This window comes from Uloborus diversus, chromosome 7 (assembly GCF_026930045.1).
Source record: "Uloborus diversus isolate 005 chromosome 7, Udiv.v.3.1, whole genome shotgun sequence".
Classification (NCBI taxonomy): domain Eukaryota; kingdom Metazoa; phylum Arthropoda; class Arachnida; order Araneae; family Uloboridae; genus Uloborus; species Uloborus diversus.
In genome coordinates, this window is record NC_072737.1 from 3,978,161 (window position 1) to 3,999,394 (window position 21,234).

The following is a 21,234-nucleotide window of genomic DNA, read 5'->3' on the forward strand; positions in this document are numbered from 1 at the left end:
AAAACAAAAAATTTCGTGTTATTTCCCCATTAAATGTTTAAATATAAGACCCATTCAAAAAATCAGTAATCCAACGTCAGAAAGCACAAATATTGCAAGATATTGCAGACACGTGTTTCGGTGTTACAAGGAACACCTTTTTCAATGCAAAGAAATGTGAGCTTCTGGATGAAAAGTCATCCGAGAAAAGCAACACGGTGGAACAGGAGATAGTATAAATATCAAAAAATAGAAATTAAACAAAACAAAAAAGATAAAATGACACCATGGAGGCAAAATTTATTATATAATTCCATCAGGAAAAAAACCGTTAAGTAATAAATTTTCCAAGAAAACCCATAAACAATGCAAAAAGTCCAAAAATGAAACCACTCTGAATAAATTAGCAATAAATTTACCAGCCTTGTAACAACGAAACACGTGTCTGCAATATCTTGCAATATTTGTGCTTTCTGACGTTGGATTACTGATTTTTTGAATTTTCAGCACAAAGGTATTTATTCGTTATAAGACCCATTGTTACGAATTTTGTTACCTTGCAACAATAATGTTAATAGTAATTATAATGAAAATTTTGAATCAAGGCTTATTTGGAGCAAGAATGAAATTTATTCACTGTACATGCTTTCTTAGGGTTTTTATCATCATCTATGTCAATAATCGAAAACGGTTCTAAGTAAAGAGATATAAGGATCTTTATCGCAAGTAACTTATTATATTATGAAACATACTTTTGCTTATATCTCAGCAACTAGACCACTTAAGAGGCTTCGGAATGTCACTAAATGATTTGTTTAATCTAAAGGAACAATTAAATTATAAAATAAAATTTTGCTTGAAAACGAAAAACTTTCAAATAACAGATCTTTAAAAAAAAAATACTAAGCACTTTTCATAATGCACTCAGAAGGACAAAATAACTTTTCTGGGTTGGAAAAAACAATTTCAGTATTCCTGTAGTTTTCAATTATTCCTTGAAAAAGACTTCACAAACGAAGAAAGGTGCGGCTGAAAAGTCTTGTAGAGAATGTTTTATCGTTATCTGGCTTTCAATCATAAATTTGAGTGTTGAAACATGCATATTTTTCTTAATGGAAAAGTTTCGTTTGAAATGACTGGAGCGCACGTTTCTTCGTTTGTGAAGTCTTTTTCTTGGAATAATTAAAAACTATAGGAATACTTAAATTGTTCTTTCCGACCCAGAAAAGTTGTTTTGTCCTTCTGAGTGCATTATGAAAAGTGCTTAGTATTTTTAAAAAAAAATCTGTTATTAATCTTTATGCAACCTTTATGCAATATAAAATACGCTCATATTGACGCTGTCATATAAGCGTGCGTCAAGATGTCAAGGTTGTTGCAAGAAATGTTGCTAATAGGGAACTGTTTTGTTTTGGAAAATGCGAAAACAAACGAGCTTGTATTTGATGAGAAAACATTTTAAGTCTTTCTTTTAATTATCCAGGAATTCTTAAAAGTTATTCGTGACTAATGTACGGATTTAAATTTCATAATTCTTCTTCAACGCTTAAATCTGTTCGAAATTTCGAAATGCAAATTTTCATTTGCATTTAGAACAATTGCATGCTAAATTTTGGATTTCGATTGGTATTTTAACTTGATATAGGCTAAAATGTATTTAAAATGCAACTTTGAACTAATTGGTATCGTGCATAGAATGATCTGCACGTTTACAGAATTGAGTTTTATTTTGCGAAACAGATTATTCTCGTGTCAATTCAAATATCTCTTCGATCTGAGCTCATAGATGGCGCCACAAAACGAAAGCTTATTCTAAATTAAAATGCACGTTTTGATTGACAATAATGATCACCATTGAACAGGACAAATGGTTATGATAACATTCACATATATGTGAATTTAATTAGCATTCTTCTTCCGGAAGTTTTAAACTTTCATGTACAATAGAACCTCGTCCATTAGGTTCCCATTTATTCAAATCAAATTTCTTGAGCTAAAAATAATATATTTACAAAAATAACTATTTTCAAATAAGAACGGAACTATAAATACACCAAATGTTCTGCTTTTATTTCGATTATTCACTGGTGACTTATGTCCATGAAAATATAAATCTTTATTAACCGATATATAAAAAAAAATTCTTCAAAATATTTTCCGTTTTTTTTTTTTTTTTTTTTTTTGAGCAATCACGATTGCTTATTGCTTTCATTTGACTGTTTTTGGCGTCCTATCATTTTATTTTCCCACCGCCACCCTCCGCACCATCACCGCCGACCGGCTCCTCACGATGCTGCTCCTCTAGCGAAAGCCGTCTCCAGGTTGCATCCATGTCCTACACACACGCGCATACATACGCAACTACACACGCACATATACACACACAAACACATACACAAACATACACCTACACACACATACACCTACACACATGCACAAACACATACACACACTAACACATACATACAGACACCTACACACACACACATTCATACACATAACTACCCACACACTTATACCAGCACACAGACACAAACACACATGCCTAAACACACATACACATACCCCTACACAGGGGCGTAGCTAAGGGGGGGGGTTATGGGGACAAAACCCCCCCCCCCGAAACGATAGTCTCAAAAAAAAAGAGAAAAAGAAGAGAGAAGAGAAAGAAAAAAAAAAAGAAGAAAAGGAAAAAATTCCAAGCGATTATATATATATATATATATATACATATATATATATATATATATATATATATATATATATATATATATATATATATATATATATATATATATATATATATATATATACATATTATATATAAAAGAAGTAACCCCCCCCCCCCGAAAGTCGGGTCTAGCTACGCCACTGCCCCTACACACAAACACACATACCCCCACACACATACACACACTCGTGATTGCGAAAAACATAATTTGAATTCAAGATGCCAAAATTCAAATTAATTTCTTTCTTCCCCCCCCCCCCCCATAACTAAGAAATAGTCTGGAGAATTTCTCAATCGGTGATGTCGCAGATTTGAGCTCTTTCTGCTTCCGGGATTATAAATAAACATTTAAAAGTAAAAGAAATTTTTCGGGGGTGGGACTATTTTTTACATTTGGACCACGCACTCTTCTTGCAGTAGAGATGAGCTGGGCCCGACATCTCGGGCTCTAGAACTGATCGTAGATTTCGGACTCAGGCGGGTTCGAGCTCATGTTAAGGAGTCTAAGGTCTCTTAACCTTCAAAATTTTCAATTTTTTGGAAAAAATATATGTTATGCATAATTTAATTCTGAACAATTTGATACCTTATTTATTACCATACGCAAAAAACTTTTCAAGTTATCGTCAAAATGCGTAAACTTTCCCCATAGAGATTTATGTTTACAGCAGTTGTTCAAGACCTCTTTTTCTCAAGTGCCGGTTTCTCGTTTTGCGCGCATGATACCTTCGAAAGTTTCTTATGAATTTCCGTAAAACTTTTCATGCGTGTTTGTCTGGCTTATTTTTATGATCTGAACCTAAATTTTAATTAAAAATAAAAGTTAATATTAAAAAATATGTATATTTTCCCCCAAAATTTTGACATTAAGTTATAAAATTTCAAAAAAGAATTAAATCATTTAAAAAAAGCAAATAAATTTAGGTTCAGATCCTAAAAATAAACCGGAAAAGCATGTACAAAAAGTTTTACGGAACTATATAAGAAACTTTTTGAGATATCATGCGCGCAAAATGAGAAACCCGAGAAAACGAACATGAGAAAAAGAGGCTTAAACAGCTGCTGTTAACATAAATCTCTATGGGGAAAGTTTACGCATTTTCACGATAACTTGAAAAGTTTTTTTGCGTATGGTAATAAATAGGGTATCAAATTGTTCAGAATTAAGTTATGCATAACACATATTTTTTCCAGAAAATTGAAAATTTTGAAGGTTAAGAGACCTTAGATCCCTTAAGGTATTCGGTCGTCTCGTCAACTCCATATACAAATACAAAGTGAACGGGCGTATATGTGGGGGGGGGGAGGAGAGCATTCAAATCGGTTGGCGCTTGGAAGAACTTGAGAAGGGCTTCATTAAAAAATATTAAGGTTAAAATTATTAAGATGTTTGAATCGATATTTGCCTCACATCACTAGCGCAGCCTGAGTCATCTTTTGAAGAGAGGTTTTTATAGAAACAGTTTTCATATGCGTGTAAACTACCGTTTTTGGATTGCCAATAAGCCCAGGGGGGTATTTTAACAGGGGTCAATTCAGGCCCGTGTCCAGATTTTTATAAAGGGAGGGGTTTTAATCTTACCAGTAGGGGGGGGGAGAATTCAACCCCCTTACAGCTTTTAGTTTTACTACAAATTGCCGATCCCAGTATGGCGTTTATTCACATGTAAGGACTGCTGCATTCTTGAAGGATACAAGTTACCAAAGTATTCCTTCGTTTCACAGATTCGCTTTAATCAAACTTTGCTTGCTTCTTTCTAATTAAATCTGTTTACTATGTAGTATATTGCAATGAGTATTAAAAACTCTTCACAAATTCTTATATAATGTAGAATGTATATCTGTTTGTTATGTTCTGAAATAATGCTTAATAAACTGAACAAGAAAGAGCTCTTTGCAGATGCAAATTTCATAGCCAAGCACAATCATTAATGCATCTTCATAGATGTAACATATGCCAAATTCACCATAAGCTCCTTACAATATGCAATATTCTTTCTTTGCATTGGTAGATCATTCATCGGTTCGTCCGCCATACTTTTTCCGAAATATTACATCAGTTTGTAAGGCTTTAGCAGTTGTAAATCGCAAAAAACTTCAGAGAGAAAATTAAAATAAAATAAAAACGCTGAACGCAAACTTTCTCATTAAATTTAAGTCAAATATACATTTTCTTCATTTTGCTTATTTTTTCCCCAAGGGAGGGGTTTAACCCCTAAAACCCTCCCCTTGGACACGGCGCTGGGCCAATAACCTCCCCTCTAGTGGGCTCGGTTTTTGAAGAGAGTTTCCTTTGGGTTCGGGTTGAGACAATATCACCCGGGCTCGCGCTTTTCGAAAAAAGAGCCTGGGCTCATCTTGACTTTGGTGGTCGGAGAAAAAGCAGCAACCCCCCCCCCCCAAAAAAAAAAAAAAAAATTAATTTGAATTTTGACACCTGGAATTCAAATTATGTTTTTCGCAATAACGAATGTGTGTGTGTGTGTGTGTGTAGGCGTGTGTGTTTGTGTCTGTGTACAGGCACGAGTGTGTGAGTGTGTGTGTATGTGTAGGCAGGGGCGGATCTAGAGGGGGGCCATGGGGGCCATGGCCCCTCCGAAAACCTTGTGAATGTAGGAATTCTTTTAAAAAGAAAAAAAAGAAAGAAAATATTATGAGGAAAATTTAAAAAATAACACATAAGTGTTACTTTAATAGAAATTTTAAGTTTTAAATGGGAGAATTTACATCCCTCTTCTTGAAAGAAAACTATTTTATTTCTAAAATTTTGCTTCATCGTATACATCATTTCTTGACGCAAACGATGGACAATCTTAGGACACTAGAACGATCTATGGATGCTGCTGTTCTCAAAGATCAAAGAGAGCCTAAATTTGTGTTTTATGGCTTTAATTTTGAAACTTTTCTGGAGGATCGCCCCTTATTCCTATGCTTCTCCACAAATGCCCCCGAAGGTAACTAAAAATTGATGTCCATTTCTTTAAAGCAATAAATTATAAATGAAGAATTTTTTGGTACTAATCTTATCTTAAATTTTATAAATTCCCCCTATTTCAATTGTTATTTTTAAATTCTAAGTTGCATAAAAACTTAAAGACGGGTATGGGCGGTATTTTTTCGGAAAAATCATTGATCTGGCACTGTTTGAAAAGTGACAGTTAGGACAAAAATCCAAAGTAAGTGTGAAATAATTCCAAATGACTCCTCCCAAAATGATCGGCTAGATCCGCCAATGTGTGTAGGTGTGTATGTATGCGTGTGTGTGTAAAATATGGACGGTTTTCGTTGGAGGAGCAGCATCGGAAGGCAGCCGGTCGACGGTGGTGCAGCAGAGGGAGGCGGAGAGGGGGGGGAATAAAACCATAGGACGCCAAAAACAGTCAAGTGAGAACAATAAGCAATGTGATTGCCTAAAAAAAAAGAACAACTAGCATCAAGCGCAGAACATTGCAGCATCCAACGCACAACATCAAGTATCTAGCCTCAGTCATTCACGTTTGAATTTCGACATCAGAAATTCAAATTTTGTTTTTCGTAGTCACGAATTGCGTTAGGACCCCCACTCGTTGGGCTTATCGTTTTCACAAGTGGCTCCTTTCGCAATCATAATTGAGGCAGTTAGAAGCAAAGGGTGCCAAAATTAAAAATTTGGAGATAACCAGTACAAATGGTAGGTGAACCTCTCCTCTGCCTTGGGGTAAGATATGGTACTAGCAGGCCTGGTAGATGATGTTGTACTGCATGATTTAGAAAGAAATATCAGTGATAGCCTTCCGAGGACCACAACGTTGAATGCGTTGTACTCAAAATTTAAAAATATCCACTGACATCCCTTTGCTTATCATCGCCTCAGTTGCAAAAAACATAATTTGAAATCAGGACGTCAAAATTCAAATGAATGCCAGAGACTGGCTGTCTAAAGAAGAGTAAGTAAACTCGAGGGGGTCGGGTACAAATTAAGCCAACTCCGGGAGACTTGGGACGCAACCGCCCAAGAGGGCGACAATTATCAAATCATGATTATTCAAAAATCGAAATTGGTCAAAAATAGAAAAAAAAGGGAGGGGGAAGGGATTATTGCGATATAAATCCGGGAGTGAGGTTGATAATAATTTGATCAAAATTACTTTCTCACAGATTGGGAGCTGTGCTCTAAATTTCTTCAACACTGGAGACAGGCCTGACGTTTCTTTTATTTCTAAGGAGGAGAGTATATGCTTTAATGAAATTTATTTTTAAAAAAAACCGCAGAAGCGCAAGGGCGGATACAAAAATGATTTTTGGGGGGAGCCCCAGAAATTTTAAAGCACCCCCCTTCTCATACAATGTTTCATAATAAAGTTTTCATAACTTCATTTTAAAATGTTTTTTAAGTTCCCTTATGGTCAGTTAATGTACTTTAAGTACATAAATATTGTGCAGTAATACAGTGGCGCAGCCAGAAAATTTTTCTGGGAGGGGTTTTCAAAATCAAAAATTGTTGCTTTCTTTCCCATTCATTTACAATGCGTAATCAAGGGCGCCCATATAGGGGGGTAGCCCCCCCCCCCTTAGAAATGAGAACTTCGTCGCTTTTAATGCTTTTTTCTTTGCTAAAATGTATAAAAATTTCTTTTCCAGCCATTAACGACTAATATGAGCCAATAATGAATAAGTTATAAAAAAGTGTCAAATTTTAACATCTTTAATCTGTACTAAAATCGGTTTCCATGGAGAAAATATTCTGCTAAACCATGGGGAAAATTTTTGAGCCCCCCCTTAAAATTTTGCATATGGGTGCCCTTGTGCGTAATTATTCAATATCAAAGAATTTCTACAGATTAGTAATTATTCATTCTAAGTAACTTCTTAAAAACAATTAATAATTCGTATTGATGTCACTATGAAACGAAGAAAGTGGGAACAGCACAGAATATTTATTATTAGTTTTACTTAAATCTTATATTCATTTTTTTGCGTGTTTTTTGCGAGATCACTTAAAAGCTCCTCCTAAAATACATTCATGTATTTTTGAACGTCAAATGCTAGCAACGGTTTCGATCTTTCGATGAGAATTGGTTAAGAGCCTCAGAAAATCGGGTGCGGTAGGCTTCCTCTCTCTAGATGTCCCTAAAAAGGATTTGTGCCGAGATGAAGTGCTGAGGGACCATGATACCCTGTAGAGCTTTATTGACACCATTTTAGCTATCTTATACCAGGGGGGACGTGGGGTGCTTATCATGAAATACAACTTTTATATTTAAGAATTGAAAAGTAATTTCTGACTGCTTCCCGATTATTAAAAACAGTAAAATATTTTGTTGAAACCTATTCCGCTTGGAAAAGCTCAAATACTCTGCTTTTTCCCTTGATCTTAATGGAGGAAATGAATGTGCTTGTGTTCTGGGAGGGGTTTTAACCTCAAAACCCCTCCCGTGGCTGCGCCACTGCAGTAATATACTTTATAAATACAAATACAAATACAAATGTGACGACCAGCAACAGGCTCTGGGCCCAGTTAGGCTGGTCCTAGTCAATTAATTAGTCCCCAATGAAGATCAATGGCCCTCTTAAAGCTATCCACTCCCTTGCTCATTACCGCCTCTTCCGGTAAGCTATTCCAAGTGCCCACGACCCTGCTAAAGTAGTAGTTTTTCCTGATTTCCAAGTTAGCCTGAGATTTAAATAGCTTAAAACAATGACCCCTTGTCCTGCTTTCCCCGCAAAAATTTAATCCATTTACATCTTTCATTTTGATAAATTTAAATAACTGAATCATGTCTCCTCTGACTCTCCTTTGCTCCAGGCTATACATGTTAAGTTGAATGTGGACGTAAAATATCTGTAACATTTCAAGCGAGTTAATTATTACACCCCACATTTTTTCTTTAATGTCAATTATTCATTTCATCAAAGAAGAATTAATAGGCGAATCGCGATATTACGTTCACCTTAAATTCCAAACCAGTGAGTTGAATGCATCAATAGTTGAATGTATTCTGCCATTTCTGGTCTCTGACTCCAGTATCCTTCTTCAGCAAACAAAAATGCTTTTCATTCAAATACAGTCGGACCTCCATATATCGAAGTACTAAATTGTCGGAAAAAAAATTCGATATATAGAAATTTCGATACATAGAAACGATCTTATTTTGTCCTAAAAGTCTCCTAAAACATTAAAATTAAAACTAATTTACGTGTATGAAATCCAATTTCAAATTAATACGAGCATCGGATTAAATAAAAGTTAATAACTAAAAAAATAAAAGAAGTTACATTTTTACGCCTTCATACATACATCTTCATTCTTCAATTCAACTTTATCAGCAACATTAGGGGATTTTCGTTTTGACAATGTAATCGAAAGAAAAGTAAAAAATCAATCTACCTTACTTTTGAATGATTTTTACTGCAGCTAAAATGACTAGGAATGCTAATCAACAGACAAAAGGGAGAACTTGAAACTGATTTTACAATGTTACCGGTTACAACTAAGATTTGAAATAAACTTGAGAGAATTTAAGAACTTCAGAACGAAACAACGACCTATCTACACATCCCTCAACCTCAGATTCTTTATGAGTTTCGTAGCAACCTTAAGTGAATATAATTTTCTCCCTAACCTTCATTTTACATGAGACAAACAGTCTAAATTAGAAAAAAAAAAAAAAAAATCTACGAATGTCTCGAAAAAAATTCGATATATAGAGATTGTTTCGATATATAGAAACAAGTTTTCTATATAATGAAAATAGAAATTTGCTGGGATTTCGATGTATAGAAAATTTTGATATGTAGAAGTTCGATATATGGAGGTTCGACTGTACTTTGTGTGTTTTGCGTTCATTTTAAATTCGAGAAAAAAATTGCTTTGTGATTCACTGCTGCAGCACCTCGCAAACACAACGTAAATTCATTAATTTTCCAAAGCCAGGGGGCAGCTGACCTCCCCCCCCCCAAATGACGGGCCTGGCTGAAGAGGATTTGGTGGCAGTGATTTTTGACATGGAATTGAGAACATCATGAATTGCAAAATATTGCATTAATGATTGATAACATATGGATGGGGAATATTGATCACAGAGACAGCTCAAGTATTATGGCGCCATCTCTTGCGACGTTTGTTAATGAAACCGCAACGTAAAAACCCTTTTCTTCTATGAACATTTCGGTTCTTCTAAAAGCAGGAATAACAGTTATGAACTATCCTCTTTTTTAGTTATGGCATTCAAGTTGTGTTTGAAAACTATTTTACAGCCACAGAGAGAGAGAGCGTTTTATTAAAATCTAAACTATATCAATAGCGTTAAAAAAAAAGAAAACAACATGAAAATGCATAGCACTTGACAAATGATTTTAGTTCGTATTCAATCCATGGATTGCATTAAATACTATCTAAACACTTATTTCCTAAACTTGGGTTCGTTTTAGTAGGAAATTCGTTTTTCAAGAATGACAGGAAATAAATTTGCCAACGGGGAAAAAAACCACATAAAAATAGCAAATTTGTTTACATTTGCACTTTGTTTTTTATCACTAAAAATGTCCTGTTTTCTATGAAAACATTAAATATGTGCTTTATTATACTCTGTGCGAAATTAGTTGAAAGACCAGCATTAGTACTTTTCTGGATCGTTTCAAATATGATGCACTTGCGTTTATATCAATGAATAAATTCAATATCGATTATCTGGATTAACTGTGACCATGGATTGAAAATCCGGAAAATGTGATTAATAAGAAAAACAAATACTCATGTAAGCAGACTTGCAGTTAGTTACAACAAAAAATTGTTTTTTTGTGACAAAATTATATAGAGTTGCTCAAAAGACATAAGAACTGAAAACAACTCCCCCACTTTTCCCCCGAATGGTAACAAGACCTTTTCGGTTTTGGTGAGGGATGAGGAGTGACTTTCGAACGCCATCTAACCAAGAAACCCGGAACAACAGCGACTTGATTGACATTTTATCAAAATGCAGTAACACCATCAAAATCAACATTTTGTTTTCATAATAGGGAAGTTGCAACCTATTAAATGTTCATATTTTGGCTATTGGATATTGTTAATTGACCCTTAAAACTAAAAAATTCACCATCGTCGAATTTTAAAACACCGTGGTTGATTTTTAATGAGTTTTTAAAAATCCACGCGCAAAAGTGCGCGCTTCTGAAACGTCACGAGCCTACGTCACAGGGCGCGAATGCGCAGCCTTCCGCCGAAGATCCCTTGTTTTCGCTAGGGACATTTTGAGCGCGCTGATATTTTTATTTTTTAGAAATTCAATAATCCTTTTGAACACACTATGGAGGCCGGATTCGTTAAAGCACAATCTAAATAATCTTCCTCAAGTAACATCAATGAGATATTCGAATATTTTCGAGAGGATGAGAGGTTTAATGCCAGAAACGCGAGGAGTTAAATGCCAGAAGAAAGCCTTTTACGTTTCGTCTTCGAAGTCGAATGCGTGACCTTCGCTTCTCCCCTATCGGAAGACGAGATGACGTCACTTCCTATGCCATTTGACGTCACAAGAGCTTGAAATTTAAAAATTAATTTAAAAAAACTACTTATCGTATCGCAAAAATTTTTCACCTATGATGTTCATACATGTTCCTCTATCATATAAAAATAAAATTGAAAAATCGAAAACTTCCCTATTAAGGTTGATTGCAATTTGAAGAAAAACATATAATAGATTGTTTTTAAGTACAATTTTGAAGAGAAAATGATAATACTTTCAAAAATATTAATGACAAGGAGAATTAATTACAAAATGATTAAACGTTATTTAACATTTTAGAAACAACATATTTTTCAAAAACAGTCTTAATCAAAGATAAGAATGAGTAAAAATATACTTATGCAATAACTAAGTCATGATCAGTAGAATGTCATAATTGGTATTATGGTCATAATCAGTTATTTATTGACTTTAGTGAATTAGTAAAAAACATAATTCAGTTTTTTTTTTTTTTTTTTTGAATTTCTTTTAAGTAAGAGTATAAGAGGAAAACAAAAAAATTACAATACCTGTTCACAAAAACTATCAAAATTAATCAGACATAAATTATTTAGACACAAGAACTATCGAAATTAATGTTTACAAAATTTGTTGACAAAGATCTGGTCCTCTGCCTTTTGGTTCACACACGTGCTTCGTTTCAATAAAACGCGCCAAATCTAACGCTTTATCACTATAGTTCAGCTTCAGTAGTGTTTGGTAGCTGAGCGCAATTTATTGTACAAACTAAGCAGGAGTTCTACATTTAATCAAAACAAAAAACGAATGCTCGGCTACGTTCTTGCTGTCATAATTTAAAATTATAGATATCGCACCTTGGCAAAAAAAGTGACACAACTCAAAAAAACAGCAATGGAAAAAATTAAGGTTTTATGCAATTTTAAGAGATTTAGTCTTGAATACTGAAATACTTGCAAAAAAATTGTAAGTGGTGTTTACTGGGTAATTTCTGTTGTTTAAATGAATAATGCATCTTTAAAGTTCGAAAATGTTCTATCTAAATTCTGAAATTTTAATAATTTGTCAATATTGGTTTTTGAATTTTTACGCCACCATGCACCAGTCATGAAAGCTAACTTTGTCGTAGTTTCTGTGGTAAGAAAGAGCATTAAATTTAGGTTTTAAATCAATCATTCCCTCCAAATTTTGAGTTCTGTCACTTTTCTTGCCAAGGTGCAGATGTTTTAAAGCTACAAATTTAATTGGGATCAAACGGAGATCTGGATAAACGGGGGTCAGAGAAACGAGGCTCAAGTAAATCTTCAAAAAACAGAAAAATCTAAAAACTCAATTAAAAATGTTCTAAAATGTACTCGTCTTTTCATTGGTTAGTTCTTTTAATGAATTTTTCTGAAGGCTGTAGAAGGAGGTTGCGATTTTTTGGGAACTTAAAAAGTTGAAAGAGCCTTGTGAAGCAGTGTCTGGTCTTCCCCCCGATGACGTATCAGTCTTCGCTTCACGTACATTATGAGTTCTTGTTTCGTATTTTTTATGCTACAGTAGAACCTCTCAATAAGGGACACTAAGGGGACCAGACATTTTGTCCCTTAAGTAGAGGTGTCCCTTATTTGGAGGTGGATGAATTGATGCATGCCGTGCACTTAGTAGTATAATATCACAATAAACATTAACACTAAGACAATTAACCCTTATGATTAAATACTGAAAGTGTTTGTTATGTACTAAGTAAAATTCATAATTATTCAAGTTTCTAAGTTTATATTTTTTTATTAATTAAAATTTAATCAAAAATTTTGTAATGGCAAAGTTTTGTAGCATACAGAAATAATTTTGAAGTAATCCATTACATATACGTATTTGCTTTATGTTATGTAAATTACAATGTAATACTATGGGAATTAAAATTAATGTTCAAATTTTAAGTTTTATATTTAAAGTTAATTAGTTGCTGTGCACTCTACGTTGGCCCTGAACCTACTTAAATAAGTTGCTGAGCGGGCAAAACATGCATGTTAATTTCAGCAAGTTTTTTTTTTTTTTACAATACATTACTTATTTCCTTCACATACCTATGTTTAAGTCAAACTTAACTCAAATTATAGTTTTGGAGGAAAAGTGAAACTTGAATTCCAGTAAATTAACTATTTCTTATGCTCTTATACATTATTTTTTGGCTTTGTGACTGTCCCTTAAACAGGGTGTCCCTTAATTAGAGGTAAATACATGGAAGTCCCTATTCAAAGGGACTAGGACCAGAAAAAATGTCCCTTAAATAGAGGTGTCCCTTATTCGGAGGTGTCCCTTAAGGGAGGTTCTACTGCATTTCAACTTTGATGGCTATAATTTTGTTACCTCATAGTATATTAATCCGATTTTGTTGAATGTACGGAGTTACTGTAAATGGTTTATTCGTTTTTACAACGGTATATATCTAAAATTATTACACGTACAACGATCAGGAACAGATAAAAATGGTCAAAAATTCATCAAGATATGGCCATTTGTGTTAACCAGGTCTTAACACGAGTGATTCATTTTTAAAATGGCAACAAAACAAGAAAAGCTGGGGTTTTGCCTTTTGTGTGTGAGTTACAATATGCGTTTTTGAAAGTGTCCATGCGCTTTCAAAAGTTGCCCCATTTTCGATTTATTGCTCTGTAACAGTTCATCAGGTATTTATCTAGGTGAGGTCGTATACTGTCTGTCCCTCATGAGAAAAGCTTCCGCCGTAAAGTCTGAGTCCGTCTGCTGTCATAGAAATGGACTTCGTTCATTTTCTGCAAGGATTAGCCTTTTTTTTGGCGCCATTTCGCCACTCGTCTTCTTGCCTTTGTGCCATTGGACTGGCTTTTCCAACATTAAGCTTTTCTTGGCAAAGCGAGACACGCCTCGTAGCTATAGCAATAGACAGGCGCTGACATTTCGGCGGGAGCTTTTCACGTGGTGGACAGACAGTACCTCCTGCTCCTTTTTTGAAAAGAGGGCAGGTTATCATGCTGATATGTTTTGAGTTTGTTAATTGTTATATGTTCTCTGTATTTGTACAATGTTGTTGCATTAATGTGTAGCCAATCTCTGCGATAAATACCTTTAGTATACGTTTCTCTTATTCTTCTCAATGTGCTCGATATTTAATGCATCAAAAAGATGTTGTACGTGTTTAAAATAAGGCGACGTTTTGATGTTCGTGTCTGACTCTGTTCGTTTATGTGCCTACTATATTGCTATTGAAGAGGATTGGTGTTATAGAAATCGATGTTGGGCATAAGTGTTGCATGCGCGCCTTTAAAAGAATTGTCATTTTGGAAGCAACTATTTTTTTTTGCTTCTTCTTCTTCTTTTTATAAGCAATTGGATTCTAAAAAGTGGGTGAAGAATTCTTCAATCTCCCGAAACGTAGAAATTAAACAGTTTTTACTTAAAGGAGACGAAGAAATTCTTTATTCTATTTTTCCGGTTTTTTTTAACAGAAGAGACTGTAGCTTATATCCGTAGTCACTTGATGTTCTTTGAATTTCTTCGTCTGCTCTTAAGATATGTATCAATATGCACCAATCCCAGCCCTCCTGCACTTATTCTACAAATCGGAGCCAGCATCTGGGGCTGTCGGGATATCAACGCTTTTTATTCTGTCCTTTAATCGTCTCTCGATCTTTTATATTTTGCCTCAAAAATTCTAAACAATTATAGTACAGAGTTGATACACTTTATTTTTATAATTTATAATATATATATATATATATATATATATATATATATATATATATACACAGCATGAGATATATTATATGAACATATTTTAAATATAAACTCAAAGACATTGAAAAAATGAAAGAATAAATACCAAAGTGTACTGTAATGCCAGCGCAAAGCTGCTAGAAACAAAAACAGTACAAACATATTCATGAATAAACAATCTAAATAAAATTGCAAGAACATAAAAATGAAAATTTAAGTGATGCAACAATGAAATAATGCCTTCTTGCAGGCTAGTTTCATTGTTAGTGATATCAGAGCATTACTCGATCAGTGAATATATATATATATATATATATATATATATATATATATATATATATATATATATATATATATATATATATAATATATATATATATATATATATATATATATATATATATATATATATATCAATTTTCAAGGATTTTTTTTCAACGCACGCCGTAGTTTCCTTAATATCGCATCACACTTCATAGAAAAAATATCATTTTAAAACATTTTCCCCCCCCCCCACAAGTTAAAAACAAACAAATCACATTTTGACTTATTTTCGAAAAATTACTTAAAAAATCAACGGATTTTAAAATTTTCACTCTTTGCCAAAACACAACAGGCGCTATCTTGAGAAGAAAATGGAGCTTTTGGATGATTGGTAGGAAAATTATTCTTTAGTTTATGGTTTTTTCTTCGCGAGTTTTGAACAAAGCTGATAAAAACGGAAGAAAAAGGAAACGAGTAATCGAGAGATGAAAACAATGGTACATACTTGTATAATTGATCGCTCATACATACCTGTATAATTGATGCGTTTATTGTACTTTCTTGCATTTTATTACGATTTAATGATATACTGACGATGTTAACTAACCACTGGAGTGTGCTCTACCGCGAATGTTCATTACGTGTCAGATAGTTACACATACTCATGCATATAATACCCGAAATTACTGATCGAGTAAAGGTCCGACGTCATCAACAATAAAACTATCCTATTAGCTTGCGAGACGGCATTATTTCATTGTTGCATTACTTAAAATTCAATTTCATTTATAATTAGATAATATTTTTGGCAGCGTTTGAGAAGCAGAGAAGCGATTGTTTTAACAAGGCAAAACTAGATCCAATAAGCAACTGTTTTGCTGGTCAGACATTGAAAAAAAAAAAAAATAAATGGCCCTTCGTTTTTAAGTTCAAGCCATTATGGCAATGATGAATTTAATTTTTTCCAGTCAATGTTAAACATTTCTCTGTCATATGTATCTATTTGAAGGCGTCAAATTTTACGGGAAATTGTTCTAATAAAGAAGCAATTTGCACCCGTCGCACCATGACGAGTAATTTTCTAGTAATAAAATAATTAACGCACAAAGTTGGAGTAAATTAAATACAGTCGGACATCCATATATCGAAGTAGCAAATTGCCGGAAAAAAAATTCGATATGTAGAAATTTCAATATATAGAAACGATCTTATTTTATCCTAAACATCTTCTATAACATTAAAATTAAAGCTAATTTTCGTGTATGAAACCTAATTTCTAATTTATACGAGCATCGGATTAAATGAAAGTTAATAAATTTAAAAAAAAAAAAAAAAAACAGAAATTACATTTTTGCGCCTTCATACATCTTCATTCTTCGGCAATTCAACTTGATCCGCAACATTAGGGGATTTTCGTTTTGACAAATCGAGAGAAAAGTAAAAAATTAATCTATTTAACTTGAATGATTTTTGCTGCAGCTATAACGACTAGGAACGACAATCAACAGACAAAAGGGATAACTTGAAACAGATTTTACAATGTTACTGGTTACAACTAAGATATTTGAAATAAACTTGAGGGGATTTAAGAACTCCAGAACGAAACAACGACCTATCTACGCACCCCTCAACCCCAGATTCCTTATGAGTTTCGGAGCAACCTTTAGTGAACATAATTTTCTCCCCTAACCTTTATTTTTCATGAGACAAACAGTCTAAAGAGGAAAAAAAAATCTACGAATATCTCGAAAAAAAAAATTCGATGTATAGAAATGTTTTCGATATGTAGAAACAATTTTTCTATGTAATGAACATAGAAATTTGCTGGGATTTCGATATATAGAAAATTTCGATATGTGGAAGTTCGATATATGGAGGTTCGACTGTATTGAAATAACTGCTGTAAAAAGCAATTGAAGCTGTCGGTCCCATGGTTTAGATGTGAACATTTTTTCAAAAAATTCGTAGCTTTTGCCTCTATTTTTAAGGCGACAAACAGATGATAGAACTACGGATCATACAAACAGTTAGAAAAGTAAAATAAGTTTGATATATGGAGGTTCGACTATCTTTAAAGAATAATAACAGCAGGCTTGTCCTTTCGTCGTCATCGTTGCATATCCGGGGCACCCCCTCCGCCGGTTCCCTCTCCCCCTCCCCGCTCCTCCCGCCCCGCCTGCTCTATCGCAACACACTGAACGGTGTCTTTCTCTCTTCTCTCTCTCTGTGTCTGTCTCTGTGTTGTGTGTGTGCCGCAGAACCGCAACAAGAGTGACCCTCTTCTTTCGGAGCAGGGCATCGGCAAGATCCCGCTCTCGGACGCCACCCTCATCGAGGACGTCACCGAACCCTTCCAGTTCACTGTCGACGACTGCGGTGAGTCTCTCTCTCTCTCTCTCTTTCTTTATCTCTGCTCCCGTGTCGCAACATGTTCAGGTGTTCTCGAATAGATGACGTAATTGCAGTTCACTTATCGGCCGCCCGTCCCGTCCATCCCGTTTTTTGACGTGACGGACTGCCGACGAAAACAGAGTTGCATTCACTTATCGGCCATCCGTTCCGTCCATCCCGTTTTTTTGACGTGACGGACTGCCGACGAAAACAGAGTAGCATTCACTTATCGGCCATCCGTTCCGTCCATCACGTTTTTTTGACGTGACGGACTGCCGACGAAAACAGAGTTGCATTCACTTATCGGCCATCCGTTCCGTCCATCCCGTTTTTTTGGCGTGACGGACTGCCGACGAAAACAGAGTAGCATTCACTTATCGGCCATCCGTTCCGTCCATCCCGTTTTTTGACGTGACGGACTGCCGACGAAAACAGAGTAGCATTCACTTATCGGCCATCCGTTCCGTCCATCCCGTTTTTTGACGTGACGGACTGCCGACGAAAGCAGAGCAGCGTTCATATACGGTCGCCGCACATCAATCACGTGACTGAATTCCCCCGCCAGAGAGAAGAGCGCGCTGCTTGGCGGGAGCCAATGAAATGCCGTTCTACTTTTGACGGCCGTCAGATATCAAGGTTCTTCTGATCGAAACTGGTCCTGTACAAGACGGCTTGCTGTCATGGCAACCAGCAAAGAGAACCTGTTTCGGGAGGAAAGAAACGTGATGGACGGAACGGACGGCCGATATGTGAACAGGACCTTAGACCTTGTACCCACACAACCATTTTTAAGTGAAATTCAGGCATCGTCCGCATGTCATGTTCGCAACTATTTTTCTCCCTAAAACCAGTTTTCGGTTGGCGTTTTCATTGCAGCAAGCCGTATTGTCGTTCACGTGAAGGGCTGTCCACTTATCGGCCGTCCGTCCCGTGCATCCCGTTTTTTGACGTGACGGAATGCCGACGAAAACAGGGTAGCATTCATATACGATCGCCGTACATCAATCACGTGGCTGAATTCACCCGTGCTGCTGGGCGGAAACCAATGAAATGTTGTCCTACTTTTGACGGCCTTCAGATATCAAGGTTCTTCTGATCGAAACCGGTCCCGTCCAAAATGGCTTGCTGTCATGGCAACAAGCCAGAGAAAACCTATTCCGGGTCGAAAAATTTGGTGCGGACGTGACGAACGGCCGATAAGTGAACAGCCCTTGAAGAGAAGCGTCCGTCCACTTGATATTGACGTCAGTCAAGTTGTGAGTCGCATTTAATTGGTCACTGCAAGATGAGCGCGTTACTTCTCTATCGAATGAGTACTGTCATGTGCTGTAACGTGCGTCCGTAATATATGAATACTTCTCCCCTTTCGGAAAACGTACGTCTGTCCCGTTAACGTGACGTTCGGACGATGTCTGAATTACGCTTTAGTTGCGAATAAAGTGTGAGCGATACGTGCTGAGTCTTTGATGTAAATCTCTGTTTTAGCTTCAAGTCCCCAACCCCCCCCCTCCTTTCCCCCTTTTTTAAAGGGGTTTCAGTACCTTCTATGCGCGTTATGTTAAATTGCTAACTTTATTCAGCATAGTTTACTGTGCTAAGAAAAAGTAATTAAAAAAATCTGAGCCGATTAATTACTTATCGGCTGCTGCCAATTAATCAGTGCATCTAAAATTTTACCTATAAAAATAAGATTAAAGCTATTTTTCGGTCCATTTTTCACTAGGGACAAACTAAAGACTTGTGGAAGCCCTGTGTATACTAATCCAATACCTTACCACTAAGCCAAAAGGACCTCTAGTCTGGGGGGCTAAGTTGGATTATATGCTCTCTGAACGCATCGCTCACTCGCTCTGCGTACGCCACAACGTCTTTATAATTATTGCAAAGTTCAGATGTACAATGGTGTTACTTTCAGTCAAAAGTAGTACTTTTAGTCACTAAAATTGATGGAATAAGCAAAAAAATAAATAAATAAATAAATAAATAAAAAATAAAATAAATAAAATAACAATAATAATAACATGGAGCCAGGAAATACTTTCATTTTTTCAACAGTTATTTTTTAATTCATTTTTTAAGATGTCCAATTTTGTCAAACAAGGCGTGGTCTTGATGACGTCACAAATGATGCACTTTGGCGCATCTTTCTTCCGCGTTTCCACGTTATGATTATCAAACAGCGAATTAAAATTGTGCTCTATGCTTGCTATGAACCCTATCGTTGCCAATACACGTGAGTAAAGATGCGAATTAAATATTTTGCTCTGTGAATGGCAACACTGAATGGCATCATTTGTGATGTCATCGGCAGAAGCGTAAAGCAGTGAAAGCACACCGATTTAAGTTTTTTTTAAATATTAAACTTAAACAAATTATTTAAATAATGGTCAGATCCTTTAATTTTAAGCATGCTCTTTCAGAAAAAAATACTTTTAAAATTTTGGAAACGACCCCATTGCTGGTTAATTTGGCAGTGAAGTGGCAGGAGTGTAGAACACAACGGCGCACTTGATTACTTTTTATCTTGGCAGAAACAGAAAATTACTCTTCACTTCGCCGCTGTTCTACTAGACCTTGAGCTCCTCATTTTAAGTTCTAATGGAACTTGCATTATATCAATCTCTATATCTATCTAGAGGATTGTTTTTCATTTAACGCAATTAAACAACATTAAATATATATAACTTAGTCGGCGGACTATCGTACATTTTCATGGAACTTTCAATGTTATTTAATTGTTTTTTTTTATTATTATTATTCTTTTGATACATTATTTTACCATTTAATGAGTAAATTAATTCATTTGACGTATTTTTCTAATTTTAATGGAACTTTTAATCTTGTGTTATCCTTTGTTTCATTTCAAAGTAATTTAAAATGACATGAAAAATTGGTATTGAGAAATAGTACACCAGCGTTTAAAAAAATACTGTATGGAAAAGAAACATGGTTGCCATGCAGTTGTAAAACAGCGCCAACTTGGCTATAAATAAAGTATTCCTCTTTAAATAAATACTTCTAGCAGTTAAAATATAGTAAAAGTTTCATAATACATCGCGTAAATGGAAAACAATAAGTCATTCATTGTTAAAAATATACAATGTTTTTTAATTTCATTTAAATTCACTTTTATGAATTATTACGCCAATTAATTAAACAACACCAAAAGCTCTATTAAATGCAAAAGCCGAATAATCTTTCTTTAATAACATTATGTTATTAAAAAACAATAAAAAGTTTTCATTGTTAAAATTACACCACATTTTTCATGATGTAAATCATTTGTGAAATATAATCCTCCGACTAAATCAAACAATAAAAATTTTATGAGCGTAAAATAACCCCCAAATAAATTCATCAGTCATTAAAAATTAACAACATTTCCATTTGAAAATAAAATAAGGAACACACACATTTTTCAGTTGACGCCAAAGTAGAAAATAAAGAATTCGCCAAACGCTAATCTTTCCGCACGCAGGCTACGGGCATCTCTGGAGGAGAGCTTTGCTGCAATGGCCCTCTTGTTGCAGAAAAACGACTTTTCCGTGTCTCTCTAGTAGTTCGGAACATTTGCACGGAAAATGCTTGAAAATAAGAAATGGCGTCACATTTTTATTTCATCGGTCGACTTGACCCAACTTTATTGATGATAGCCATGTTTCACTT

The 21,234-nt window shown here is 35.0% G+C and overlaps 1 protein-coding gene across 1 annotated transcript in view; it reads left to right on the top strand.

Annotated features, from left to right (window-relative positions):
- The window catches only part of LOC129226182 (ras-specific guanine nucleotide-releasing factor 2-like), a 144,388-nt gene that overhangs the window by 28,636 nt on the left and 94,518 nt on the right, over window positions 1–21,234 (top strand). The window contains exon 8 of the mRNA XM_054860782.1: window positions 17,472–17,615. Within this exon, the coding sequence (XP_054716757.1) occupies window positions 17,472–17,615 (144 nt within the window). The remainder of the gene's footprint in view (window positions 1–17,471; window positions 17,616–21,234) is intronic.